Here is a 13826-nt window from a genome sequence, read left to right on the forward strand (position 1 = left end):
ACGCATCTCACCCCATCATCCTCCCCTCCCCAAGGCGCAGGCACCCGCCTTTCTCCCTCCCCTGCCCCCTCCTCTGCCCTCCCCGCGGGGCTGACCTAGAGTCCTGCTCGCCTTTACAGCCCAAGCGTCTGCAGTGAAAAGTGACTTCATGCTGAATTTGGGCCCTGGGCGGCGTTACCAGCTCTCACGCTAAAAGCCCCGGCCCTCCTTTTCTTTCGCTCCCTTTCCCACACTTTCCCCTGCTCATTGTGTGCCCGCTGCTTTCTTTCTCCGCCTATTCAGCCCAAATTAGTCACGAGCGGCCCCCAGCTTGGAGAGGAAAAATAAATTAGGTGGTGTTTTAAACACAGTGTGATTAGAACGACTCTCCCCCCCGCAGCCAGGAGGGGAAAGCCCAGCCTGTAAAAGAGGTAGTGTCCTCCACCAAATAAATGCGCCCCCCCCAACCAAGGGGAAATAGCAGGGGGAGGGACATCCTCCGGGGCACCAGTGATGCCCTCAAAGCGTAAGGGGAACCGGCTGCTGAGGCAGGGCTCAGCACGCAGGAGTTGCTTCTAGGCAGGCAAAGGGAGAGCGGCATTCAGCAGCAGAGCAGTACCACAGCCAAAGGAGGTCCAGCCGGAGCAAGGGAGGCAACCGAGGGAGCTGGGGGGGCAAGAGCAGGGAAGAAGACAGAGGTCCTCATGGGGTGGGGGGCAAGAGGCCACGCAGACCCCGATACCTCCAGAAAGGAGAGAGAGGAGTCCTGCACTTCCCCACCCGCAGCATGGGCCCCGGCTGAGGGAGCAGTGCCATATGGCCGAGGGAGCGTCAGCTGGGCTCGCAAGGCAGCAGGGGTTCCAGTGCAGGACTCCTGGGACACCTGGGTCCTGTTTCCAGCTCTGAAAGTGTGGACTAGTGGTTGGAGCCAAAGACGGAAGGAATCAAGAGGTGAGGCTGGAGTGGAAGCTCCTGGGCGCTGGGTCAGTGACTTGCAAGGCATCTTAGGAGAGTCCTTTCATCCCTGTGCACTGCCGCCTTTGCAAATACTTACCTACTAAGAGGGGAATGGCCACCAGAACCCTCCTGAACTGTCCACATTCACCAACACCCCCCAGCAAAGCGAAGGAAGAGACCTGAAGCACCAGACCCACTGAGAACCCCAGTGGAGAGTTGCATTCCCCGTGGGCCCCGCACCAGAACCGAAACTCCACCTGACTTCTGGGCACCAAATGCCAGTGCTGCCCGGACCCTACCTTTCGGCCCCCTGACAAGCACAAAACTCTGAGACAAACTATGTTACAACAGGGGGCAGATGGGAACCCTGCACCCAATGGCCGTGGCAGGGAGGCAGAACTGGACGAAGAGCTGTGTTCGTCTGCGACACAAGGAGTTGGCAGCACCGGCTCGGGACAGTTGATGCAGGATTGGTAGCAACCACAGCTGTCAGGTGCCCAGTGCTCTGACTCGCTGGAGAGAGGAGGAGGGAGTCATTTCCACTAGTACAGAGGGGGCATAACACACAAAACATTGGTAGCTGGGGTTTCCGTGGACTTTGCAAGGATTCTGTGAGGCACCGGGCTATGGAGATCCGCTCACACCAGCAGCCTGCAGCACCTCTCCAACCCCTCTCAGAGCCAAGAGCGTCGTGGTACCACGTAGGACGCAGCGAGCAAGAGCCGCACATCGCCTGGAAGCAGCAGTTTTATTATGAAACCAAGAACAAAACGCAATCTGACCTGGCACATGACAAAACATTTCAAGCAAGTAGCCAGCAGAAGTCATGAGTCGTATAGAAAAAACACGTTACAAAATCCGATCTACAAAAAAAATCAGAATCGAGTTGTGAACGTTAAACCCGGGAGGGGCAGGGGGCCCCCCAAGTCATTCAACCACCAACACCCTGAGACACCCACGTCAGTACTCGGAAGCCGCCCCCGGGGAGAGCCAACAGAGCTCGGAGCCACTGCGTGGACTCCCAGAAGGCGGACGGAGGAGCGGGCATGAATGGAGCGAAGCGAAAGCGAGCAGGGGACATCTACATTTAAACACAAAATAGATATTGCTCGGTAAGAATTGGGTAGAAAGTTCCAACGCGCTCGTTCCTGTACAAGGCTGCTGTCCATGGACACTGAAGGGAGCTGAAGGCAGGCAATGCGGGCGCATCTTCCAAGCAGACAGGAAGGTCAGAATTAAAAATCCCACGCTGCAAATCTCAAGGAGGCAGGATCCCTGCTGCAAGAGGCATCCATCTGCCTCTTGTGCTACTCTGGGAGGCTGGGATAGAAGCCCTTGGCGGGGAAAAGCAACACAAGATGGAAGATACAGCAGGGGCCCGGGCGTTTCATCAAGAAGAGCAGGACCACATGACTACTTGCTGGCAGCAGGCAGCTGTGGGCATCAGGGCATGGTCATGAAGCACAGACCCAAGAACTCTCCTTGCTCAGACGGTCGCTCCACTCACGTGGGGCATCAAATCCAACAGTCCTCACAGGCAGAAAGTGCAACTGGAGATGCTGGCAGGACAAAAGGTGCTTCCCAGTTGCTGCCCTGCTACCTTTTGCTCCTGCCCCTGGCCTGATGTTAGCCCTCTCAAAGCAATGCTGCTGGGAGAACGGAAGAGCGAAGGGCCCGAAGGAAGCTCAGCTGCAGAAGCCTCTCCTGGAATAGTGCCGACAGGATGATGCTGACACCTTCCCACTGGACGAGGCATGGGGCAGCGAGGACAAACGTTACCGGCTGGTGTGGGAGCACGCAAGGGGCCAGTCAGCCTAATGGCGTGATTCTGGGCATCAGAGCAGGACAAAAATTCATGGGTGCTGTTGGAAAGGGGATGGGGCAAAGAGAAGAGAAATGGATTGCTGACCTTAAAAGAAACCTAAAAATGTATACGAAGGGCCAGGAGCTGCAGAGCAGCCCTGAGAGGCAGGGAGCCAGGGGCCAATGGTGGGGGTGTTCACAGGATGTTGGTCTGAATTCACCAGCTTCTGTTCTGACACAGCTCCCTGCTGGGTCAGCCCTGGGAACAGGCCACCAGCGCCCGGCTGGGTGAAAGCCCACGTGTGCCAAGAATCACAGCTCCAACCTTTGGGTGATACCAGGCCATATGCTGGACGGGCCATCCCCAGGCCAGCACCACAGCAGGAACTGGGACCACCACAGCAGGAACCCGGGAAACGCAACTCGATTCCCCTAGTTCAGGCTCCTGGGAGGCACTTCCTGACTGAGCGGTGACATAATAGCCGTGGCCCAAGGAAGGCAGGAAGGGACGGCGTCTTTGCTCTGGGCAACCCAGAAGAGCAGCTATTGTGGAAGGGGAAAAGGAGGCCCCAGGGAGTTCCTGCTTCAACAGCAGAACCTGTCCCTCTGTACAGGGGGTAGGTCTCCAGAGGACAGCGAGGGCAGCACATGGCTCTGGGGGCACTGTCCTTCTCTCATCCCAAGTTTCTGCAAGAGTCTCCATTACCAGCAGGAACCTGACGCCTCCCCCTCCCCTGTGGGCAGGCATTTGTGCCAGCGCAGAGTGGGCATGAATAGCTGGTGACCCCTTGCTCCAGCTGTGAACCTTGCATGAGCAGAGGGGACAGAGCCAGGGCTTGGGGGAGCAGGCGCCGAGAGCATGGGAGGGGGGGTTGAGCGTGCTGCCCTGTGCTGCCCTCGAACTTCACAATGGGAAACAACAAGCAGTGCAACTGAACAGCTACTGGGGATTCTCTAAGGGATGGTCCTGAGGGAACGGCTTGTACTCCTTACCAGACCTAAGAGACAGGTGAGTGGTGTGTGTGTGAGAACAGGTCTGTGGTGTGCATGAGACGGGGGGGGGGGGAGATAGAGAGAGAGAGGAGACACACCGCAAACAGGGAAAGGCTAAAGTGGACTGACATCAGACAATCCCAAAGCGCTCTGCTCTTTTCCTCTTCTTTGCCTGCAAAGAGGAATTAAAAGACAAATCAAAACCTGAACAAGACAGATCCGTGGTTCTGCACCCCACGAGCTGAGCAGCACACCAGAGCCCCTGACGGGAGAGAATGCCCCTGGCGCGCACAGCCCCAGCCATGGCATGGAGCTCAGGAGGGTGTTTGACAGCTATGTCTGGTGAGAAGCTCCGAGCTGGTCCGGCGCGGGTATCAACGGAGCCTGAACCAAAGCTGTATATACAGTGCCTGAGATACAGTGCTGCTACAGTTACTTTGCCTTGCTGGCAACATGCTACAAAAGGGTTGAGCTAGGAACAATGACCACTTCAGAGGCCTAGAAACCCTTCCAGGCAGTGGGGAGGTGGGAAATTTAAAAGGGCAAAGGGTTAACACTCTTCCATTCACTGGAAAGGTGAGAGGGACACACTAAAATGCATTAAATGTACTACTGCATCTCTCAGATACGCCTCTAAGTCGACACACGAGGGGCGTATAAATCTTCATTTTTAGCAGGATAAATAGCCTGGGGGGCAGCAGAAGCCCTAATCAAGAATCTCCAGGGGAAGGTGCTGTTGAGGGCGCACAATGCAAGTAAAAGACCTTTTTGTTCCAGGCACAATCTCGGAGTGACCTAACGGAAAAGCCCAGAGCCCCTCGCCCCCGGCCGCCCCCTCCGCGTGGACCGAACAGGGGGCTCATTCTCCAGGCACTGCGGAGGGCTGGGAAGGCCGGGCAGCACTGTGGTGGGAGGAACGTTTTGCCAGAAGCTGAGCGACACAACAACAAAGCCCCCAGCCCCACCTGCATGGCCGGGCTGGCTCCGGGGGAGCAAACAAAACCCATTTCTCCTGCGTCCCACCCAGAAGCCATCTGGTTACAGTTCTTCGGAGACCCCTGTGCGCTTGCCCTCCCTCAGTCTTTGCACTCAATTGTGAAAAGCAGAATTCACCTCCAGGAGCCCCTCTGTATGGAGCAACAGGGTCCTGGCCCCCCCTGATTTATGCTAGAGCATTAGCCTGTAGGCCCCGAGCGAGGGTGGTGTGTGGGAAAGGAACGCAGGAGCTGCCATGCCAGAGCTGCCCAGAGTCCGGGCTCCAAACCATGGCCTGTGCCAGACACGCAAAAGAAAGTCACGACGCCCCATAAATGAAAGGCAGGACCCCTGCCCCAAGGAGCTCACAAACCCAGTCAGGCCAAAAATGCAGCAGCAGAACAGATGTCTAAGGCAAACAAGGAACATGATGAGCAGAGCCAGGTCTATGAGCAATTCCCGGACTGCGCCTCGTTCCTTCCTCTTTCCCTTACAAAATGCGCAAGGCTCGTATGACAGAGCAAAGCCAAACCGACAAAACCTGAGAATACAAAGGGTTCCCAGAGAGATGGATCCACTGAGGACATGACAGGATGATGATAGAAAAGCTGCTCTACACGTAAGGGGAGGAAGACACCAGGGCAATACCTGCAAGTTCCCTGCAGGCATCTCTGACAATCTGCAAGACTACGAGCTCATGCCAGCTCTCAGAGCGGAGCTGGGAGCTACAAAGCATACAGCCAGAGCAGATGGCGCCAGTGCTCTTCCTCAAGGGGCCGGGTGGGCATTCGTTCAGGAGATCTCATCGCTGTAGTCTCGGCAAGAATCCCAGGGTCACTAGCGGCTCAGGCCCTGTGGGCTGGGGCAGTGCGGGCAGCGAGGCCTCTGCCATGCAGGGTTACGGGGCCACCTGAAGGGACAGGCGGTTCTCCTAGCTGTCTGCCTGGCCCCCCATTCCTTGGGCAACCCCACACATCCTCCATTCTCTGGCATTAGCCTCTTACCTCCGTGTCCTCTGTGGTTCCAGTCCCGGCTGAACTTGTCACAATGCCAAACCTTTCCTTCCTCTTCTTCAGCTTCTCATCATCCTCACTCTGGGTGGAAAGAAGGGCCAAGGTTTAACTTACTGGTAAGGCCAAAACAGATCATTTTAATGGTTTTACTGTGTTCCTCCTCTCCTCCCCATGGTTCATCTTCCTGAAAGACCCCCTAGCAGCATGGAGAAGAGGGACAGCGAAGAAGGAGCAGGGGGACTGACAGCAATGCAGAGAGCAGAGGCTCTTAATCCTCATGATGCTGCTCTGCGAGGGGCATCATCCACAAGGGAGGTGCTGCAGTGCTGCTAACAAGACCCTCCAGAGGCGCATTCAGCATGGAAACAAGACCTCAGTAGCCAGCCAGGAGGAGCAAACCCCGCTTGTTTGGAGCACTGTAGGAGGAGGCAGGAAGGCGGCTGTGGGAACAGGTCCTGCCTGGGACCTGTCAAGCCACGGCTGCCCAGAGACTGGGCTCCAAACGATGGCCTGTGCCAGACATGCAAGAGGAAGACACAAAGCCCCATAAATGAAATGGCAAGATCCATTCTGCAACCCCTGCATTCCCTCTCTTTCAAGGGCATCATCGGGACAGACCAGATCAGGCCCATGTTCTGTCTCCCCCAATCTCCAACCGTGGCAGAGGTGGATGCTATACAGGGAGAACACTGAACTGGGTATCTCTAGAACACCCTCAACGCTAGCATAGGTTTAGAGATGCCAGAGGAAACATCTCCCACCACTCTGCTCAACAGCTATGAATAGATGGACCAGCCTTGAATTCATCCAGCCCCTTGTTGAACCTGGCTCTGCTCTCTGCTTCCACCACGCCATGGCAATGAAATCCACACATTACCTCTGCATTGGGTAAAAAAGTACCTTTTTCTTGTTAGTTTTAAACCTGTCACCTGCTCATTTCAGCAGGTGCCCCCTACTTCTAGTATGCCAGGACTTGGGGAACAACAGTTTCCCATCTACTTGGTCCACACCCTTCATGGATTTAGAGGCCTCTATCTTATCCCCTCCATTGAGCTTCTTCACCCTCCACCTTCCCTGCATGAAACAGCCAAGTCAAAGGACAGGTCAGAGCCAGGAAGAGACAGTGCAGCATGACAGGGAGGAAAACAGCACGTGGAATTCATTCAGCTACAGCAACGCAACACAGTGGCAGAAAACGAGTCTTTATCGTTTACAACACACTCGAGCAAGGTAGAAACATCGCCCTGGACTCCTGTGATCCCAACAGCATGAGTGAAGGGTGCTGGAGGGGCAGCTCCCAAGATCAAGGGGACTCTCTCTGTAACCAGAGCAGCGAGGGAGCACGGACAGCAGGAGTGCAACTCCCCACTAAGGAGCCTCAGGCAGAGGGAACCCCTTTAAGGGGAAGGTCTAACTCAGTGACACAATTCAGTCACTGGTGGTGCTCTGAGGAACCATCCGCTGGTTTGCAGGGGATTGAAGGCAGGATGGTTTCCAAAGGGAGGACGAGAAATGGTCACCCGTGGCAGAGACTGGACCTGAGGGCTCTGACAGTCTTCCAAATGCCAAGGCAGCTGCCAGGCCCACCACACAGCAACTCCTACACTCCCCGAGCATATTTTTTCCCTATCAAGGTGACTGTCTGTTCACTGCACAGGGCGCCTCTCCTCTCTGAGCACATTCATTTGGAGATCACCTGCTCTGCACTCAGCCCAGCTCTGTAATTCCCATTTAGTTTATTTTCAGTCTGAGCGAGTGCTCCGTTACTGATGTCCATCAGCACCCCCTGACTCCTGTATTTCTCCAAATTCTCCGTAAGACACAGCATTACCCTTAAAAATCTCATCACATCCATATTCTGGGGAATTATTTCTAGCCTTGGCTATTTCAGTCCCTTTCCTCAATGAAGCTTAGCCATTACTTTGCTGCCCTCCTATCATTTCCCCTCCCTCTCTTGTCACTAAGTACATTTCACATCCCCCTCCTGTCGCCTTCCTTACATTTTGTTATTAGAGAGCTTGATCGCGTGGAGGCCCTAACCAGCACACTCCCGATCAACAGGTGGGGAGCAGAAGGGCCATCATTGTGGAGAGACAGGAAGGGAGGAAGCACGTTAAAGCCCTGCTGTACCGCAGCTCTCAACAAACTCCTAATTAAATGCGCAACTTGCCACTTCTGTGATGCATACTAGGGAAATGGGGTATGGACGCAGTCGTCCGTCAGGCTGGCTAAGAAGTCACATGGTGAGAACAAGAACCCAGGAGGGCGCCTGTCCGAGGCCGAGCGGGAATCAGATACTCCTCGTCAAACATCTCCTGCCCGATGTGCTGGCTGGATTGACAAGGGCGCACCAAGAAGAGGGCTCCACTGGGATGCGGCGAGAGCTGATTTCAGATGCAAACGCGCAGAACAGCCCCGCTGACATCACCAGCGCAGCGGCCGATTTTCATGACAAAAGTGACACTTGACACCCCTTTCCCGAGTGGCAAGACAGCCCTCCCCTCGTTATGTCAATACCTTACCTCAGTGACACCATAGCAACCGGCTCAGGGTTATTAATTATGACATCTCTGCGTGTTGTGGCAACAGGGGTGACTGAAAAGTTTTAATTGCAAACACAGCGATTTCTCACGAGCTCTGGCTCTGTAGGAAGTCGCCTGCGGCCGGGGCCAAAGAGCAGGCTGGGCTGTTTCTGTGCATTTACACACTTGGCTGGAATAATTCTCGCTAAATACGACAGTGAACTTCCTTCCTTTGTCAGGGCTCTGTTCAGCCCCTCCGGGCAGCAGATCTGTGCCGCCTTCAGCCCTAGCTGTCCCTTCGTAGAACAGCTCCTGCTCATACCTTGCAAAGGTAGCGCAGCTGCTGCCCCATCCTTCAGGACCTCTCTGGGCACATCATCCCCCCTGCTTTGTTCAGTGTCCCACAGCTATGCCTATCATTGATCCTGCTGCAGAGCCAGCCTCCACTCAGGCCTTGTGGTGCTAGGCGCTGTACAGGTGCAGAGTAACACCGTCCCCCTGGCAAAGACTGGATGGAGGAGGCAGATAAGGGTGGGATCTAGGGATTAGGGTCAGTGCCATTTTGCAGGAGAGACAGCAGTTCAGTGACTGCTCAGGGGTGTGTGAGAGGGGAAGTGCTGAGCCCAGGCCTCTTGCTTTAATCCATTGCTTTGCCCGATACCAGCTCCTTTGAGAGCAGGGAGAACTCTCACCACACGCCCAGAAGGTGGCAAAAATGCAAACACTGACCCTGTCTAGGGGGAATCCAAGCCCCGATTTAACCCTCTGCAGCCAGGCTCTTACACTGTGTGGGGGTGATGGAGGCAGTGCTCAAGCCCTGGGGGCAGAATGGCTTGAAATCACAGCCTCAGCAGAAACAAAAGCCATGCATGCCCTTTGCAAGACACGTGGGCAGGTCTTGGGCCACACGGGGCTGCAGGTTCGTTATTTGTGTTGCGGCCACCCCCAACCCTGCGATCGCTGCCCTGCCCAGAGCACAGCCCCACTGCATCAGCGGTCTCCTAATGATCTCGCTCACTTGACCCCCTGGCACGACGGTGTCAGATGCAAACACGCTCACAATCAACTACGCTCCGTCTCGAGCTCCTCGCTGACAGGCTTTGATTCATGGGGTGCTGAAACCCATCTGAGGAAAATTAACTCTATCAAAACGCTGCTATCTCTGCATTTATCAAGCCCCAGTACTGCCCTGGGGCCACGCTTCAGTGTGCAAATGGGCCTGCCTGCATGTGTGGGGAAAGCTGACCTTTCCAGGGGAGTGTCAGCTGCGTTTCCGAGCCTGGCTGCTCCAGGCTTGCTCCCTCCACGCTCACACTCGGGGGTGGAGTGGGGGGGGGGGGGGGGTTTGAAATATTTAAATAAAACATGGAAGAAAAAGCTTTTGTGAAGGATTCCAAGCCCAAGAGTCTGGCTCCTCGTGGTGCCGTTGCAAGGGGGCCGGTGAGGAACAGGCAGTTTGGGACGTGCTTCGCAGTATGTTTGCATTGCGCTGGATCCAGCTGCCCAGGCTCTGTTTCAACCCAGCGCTTCCTGTCATTCGGATTGAAATAAGTGGCTAATCTAGTCAGCTCTGGGACCGCTGGGGCATGCATCCTGCAGCTCACCATAGCGCTCCTGTCTATAACCACATCATCTTGCCACGCAGATCTGCCACCAGCCGTCTTCTAAACCTGGCAAGCTTTTGGCCCTTTCCTGGTGAAGTGGCCGCTTTCTCCAAAAGCCACCACGCTGTCAAAGACTACTCGATTCCAAGTTGTACAGCTTACGAGCTCAGAGAGAGCAGGCAGCACTCAAGGCCAGGGAGAATCACGTCATTCAGTCCAGGGGCTGCATAATGTTCCTGACTTATTTTTGACTGTAGTTTGCAAGGCACCTGGGACAGGGACCAAACTGCCTTCCAACACCGAGCACAAAGGCAACAGCCAGTGAGGGAAAGGGCCTGAGCAGCCTCACAACAGTTGTGATGGATCTGTCCATGCAGCAAGGGCAGTGCTGTCTTGTGCACACTAGCTTGGAAACTAGCAGTGGCACTGCCACAAGTGCAGCAGGGCAGGGGTGAACGTGTTCTGCTTAATGTTACCAAATGGCTGCACTGCCCATCAGCCTGGCGCAAGGTCTCGACCTGGCTGTACCAGGAAGGACCCTGCTCAGTGCAGCCATGCGGCCCGGTGGAAAGTAACAGGGACATGCCCTGTGGGAAAGTCCTGGCTCAGGAACTGTGCAGTTGGGTTGCTGTTCGCAGGCCACAAGACCTCCCTGTTCTGATCCTCTCCTACTCCCAGCTGAAGTGCAGCAACCCTACGTCGACCTCCCCACATCTGATGTAGATCCAGGTGCACTGAGACGCTCGAGAGCATGGGACCCACAGTCTCTGCCGCTAGCTCATCCCCAGCACCTGAAGACAGGAGGGTGAAACCAAGCTGACCGCTCCTAGCAGAAATCTCATTCCACCTCTGCTGGGACCTTGCTTGCCTTTAGGCTCAGAGCAGGAGAAGCTAGAATCTGCTGTCCCCAGTGGCCAGGTCTAGCGCTTCCAAGCTCCACCGAAGGATTCGCTTCTTTATTGAGAGTGGCAGAGGTCTCCATGTTCGCTGAAAGAGTCATGCAGCCCCAACTCTGAGGAGACGGCAGGAGACTGCACCACATATTAACACGCGCTTCTCTGCAGCGTTAGACCTGGATACCAAGGACGGACAAGCCAGTGACCCAGCAACAACCCCAAGCCTCAGCTGGCTAGGTTTAATTTGCAGCAGTTCCATCTAGCTGCTATGGAATGGCAGTTCCATGCTGTGGTCACGGGCTTATTACCAGTGACAGGCAGGCAGCGAGGGTGAAGAACCAGCCACCTACAGCAGCAGTCAATGGCAGCAATGTGGAAATATTCAAACTGCTAAACGTGTGGTTACACAGGCATCAGACCACAGGTTATCAAAAAGATGCAGAGCTTCAGTATCGTGCTGGACTCACCACCAGCCCTGGCCTTGCAGACAAGAAGCGGGCACATTAGCTATGTTTTAAACCATAGGCCCATGTTTAAAAGTCATGCTGCTGTGAGATGTGCGCCCCCAAAAGCCAAGCCTTACAGTTCTGTATTGTGAAGAGGCCTGCTCTGTCAACTAAGTCCCCTAGAAAAAGAGATTCTGGGCACCCAGGTCAGGGAAGGAATGCTTTTCACGGATGCAGAGATACAGACATGAGACTGTAATCTCATCCTCAAAGTCTTCGTGTACAGAGAGAGCAGGAGGGTGCCTGCCTGTGCGCGTGGCTGAAAGTGGACCCTTCTGGTCACCCTCCTGCATCTTGCTGCCGCATGACGGATGGCAGGATGAAAAGCAGAGCCTGGAGGCTTTCAGGCGATGGTAGATTAATGATGACATGGCCTTGACCTCCAAAAGGTAAAGGTTACAAAACACTCCAGGGTAACTGGGCTTCCAATTTCATACCCAGAGGGTGAATGACAGCAACGGATGGTTTTATTCTCAGAAACACTCCAATCCTGGGACGCGCAGCTGTCACCCCCACCTTCTTGAAATTCATTTCAATGTATTTACACCTCCTGGATCTCTCATCCTGCAAATTCTAGGCAACTGCTTCCAAGACTCTTTGGAGTCAGCGTGAGCACGGACAGCAGCAAACATGTAGCAGGAGATGGGAAGCAACGGGAAACCCCGGCACTCTTCCCCGGAACTGCCTTGCATGGAGGTCAGCGCGAAGGATATTTGTTTCCTGCTACGCATGATCGGCTCATCTCCGGGGCAGGAACAATCGGGGAGATGTGGGCTTCATGGGTCCAAGCCCTGCCCCTGCTCCACTCCTCCCAAACGCATGGCTGCTCTCAAGCTGCCCCTTTCGACCCTAGGCAACGCAACTGTCAGCCCCCAGCTTTGCCTCACAGCTTCACCCAAGACCTAGAGCTAGCTGCAGGGGGAACGTATGTGGCAAGCAACTCTTCTCCCACTGGTCCCAAGTCCTGCTCAGAAGTGAAACGAGCTTTGGGAACACTCCCAAGACTCAACGCGTGACTGGGGATCCTTCAAAGATCTTGTTAAAAAGACACGCTGAACATTTGCAGTCCCCTTCCCCTATAATGAGGGAGAGAACTAGGTACCACTTCTACACGCTGCCACCAGTGGGGAGCCTCAAAGGGTCCCACAGCTAGTATTAAAAACATTTGACCAGATTCTCCTGGCAAGCAGAGCATCCCCACTTTGCCAACAGCAGACCGAGGTGCAGACACGGTTCAGTGAAAGGCCCAGAGCAAACCAGGAGCAGAATCCAAGAGCTTGACGTCTGGACCTGTAGCACCCAGCATAATGTTGCACCTTTTCCTGCCTTTCAGTAAACCATAAAACCCAGTAAAGTTTACAGACCTACACCCTCTCACATGGGGTTTCTCACTAGGGCACCCCTACGGAGGAGGACTAGCTTACACATCAGCTGAACCCCAGAGCTAGGTTGTTTTTCAGGTAATCAGGTCTTCTATCAAAATCTTCATAACTGCCAGAGATGAATCAAGGAGGTGTGTAAGTCACAGTAAAGGAGAACAATTTCTGGTATGTTTTTACGGACACTGATGCAATGGAGCACGAACAAGACATCAGAGAGGCTAAAACCTCCTGAGTAATTTATACCAGAGTCCAGGCAGGTACCTCTCCCTGCAAATCAGTGAAATGTACGCAGGACTGCCCATTTGCTGACAAACAACTTCACAGCTTCCAGCAAGTCCACTTCTGCAATATCAGTCAGGAAGAAAAAGCAAGGCCCTATATGCTCTTTTTTTTTTCCCCAACATAAATCCAGGCAGACAGGTCAGGAAAGCGAAGGATGGTAGAACCAAGCTAATGTCTTTCTAAAGCCTGGATCTGGCCAGAAGAGTGGATGACAGCTGGCAGTTCTAAGGCTTTCCTGTGTCAAGACCCCCAAAGTCTTCACAGTCAGAAGTTTATGCTTGCTCCAAATGGGATCAGTGGGGGAGGAAGCAAAAAAAAAGTCACAGCCATGTGCTAAGAGTACACCTGCAACTCTCCCAGAGTGCAGGGACTGAAGCTCAAACGCATTCTTTGACCTCGACGTCAGAGGATGAAACAGATTTCTACATATGCCACATAGCTGAGCGAAAAGGCTTGGTCTCAGGTGCGGGACAAGGCCAGAGTGACTGGGGCCGGCTTTGAAGCCAGCTATGAATGGCACCTTCATATCACAGGGAAGCCTTTTCCCAGCGTTGCTCTCATGTTGATGATCAGCAGAGAGAGACACAGAGAGAGAGAGAGAGATTCTGATCCAAGCCCTGAGTAGAGAATTTCCACAGATCAGCGGGCGCCTAAAGCATTCCTGGACAGAAATAGCTATTTAAGAGAGTTACACCTGACTAAGTGAAAGGCCAGGTCACCCTCAGCTCCTTGGCCCAGGGGAAGGTTTCCCTGGAAGAGTCTAGCTGGACTCTTAAAAGGAGCAATCTGAATTTCATGTGAGCCCCAGATTTAAAAAGAAATCTACCTTGTTCAAAACCAACAAGCATTGAAACAGCCATGCCACACAGCGAGGGTCACCCCAGTGGGCAGGGAGGATTTCCATCTATGTCCCA

At 54.2% G+C, this 13826-nt stretch overlaps 1 protein-coding gene across 1 annotated transcript in view; it reads right to left on the reverse strand.

Moving 5' to 3' along the window:
• Positions 1-1665: 1665 nt before the first annotated feature.
• The window catches only part of SARNP (SAP domain containing ribonucleoprotein), a 37816-nt gene continuing 25655 nt past the window's right edge, over positions 1666-13826 (reverse strand). The window contains exons 10-11 of the mRNA XM_019490849.2: positions 5712-5801; positions 1666-3904 (exon numbers count right to left, since the gene is read on the reverse strand). Coding sequence (XP_019346394.1) covers positions 3863-3904; positions 5712-5801 — 132 coding nt within the window. The 3' untranslated portion in view covers positions 1666-3862. The remainder of the gene's footprint in view (positions 3905-5711; positions 5802-13826) is intronic.

The sequence above is a fragment of the Alligator mississippiensis genome, chromosome 15 (genome assembly GCF_030867095.1).
Source record: "Alligator mississippiensis isolate rAllMis1 chromosome 15, rAllMis1, whole genome shotgun sequence".
Lineage (NCBI taxonomy): Eukaryota > Metazoa > Chordata > Crocodylia > Alligatoridae > Alligator > Alligator mississippiensis.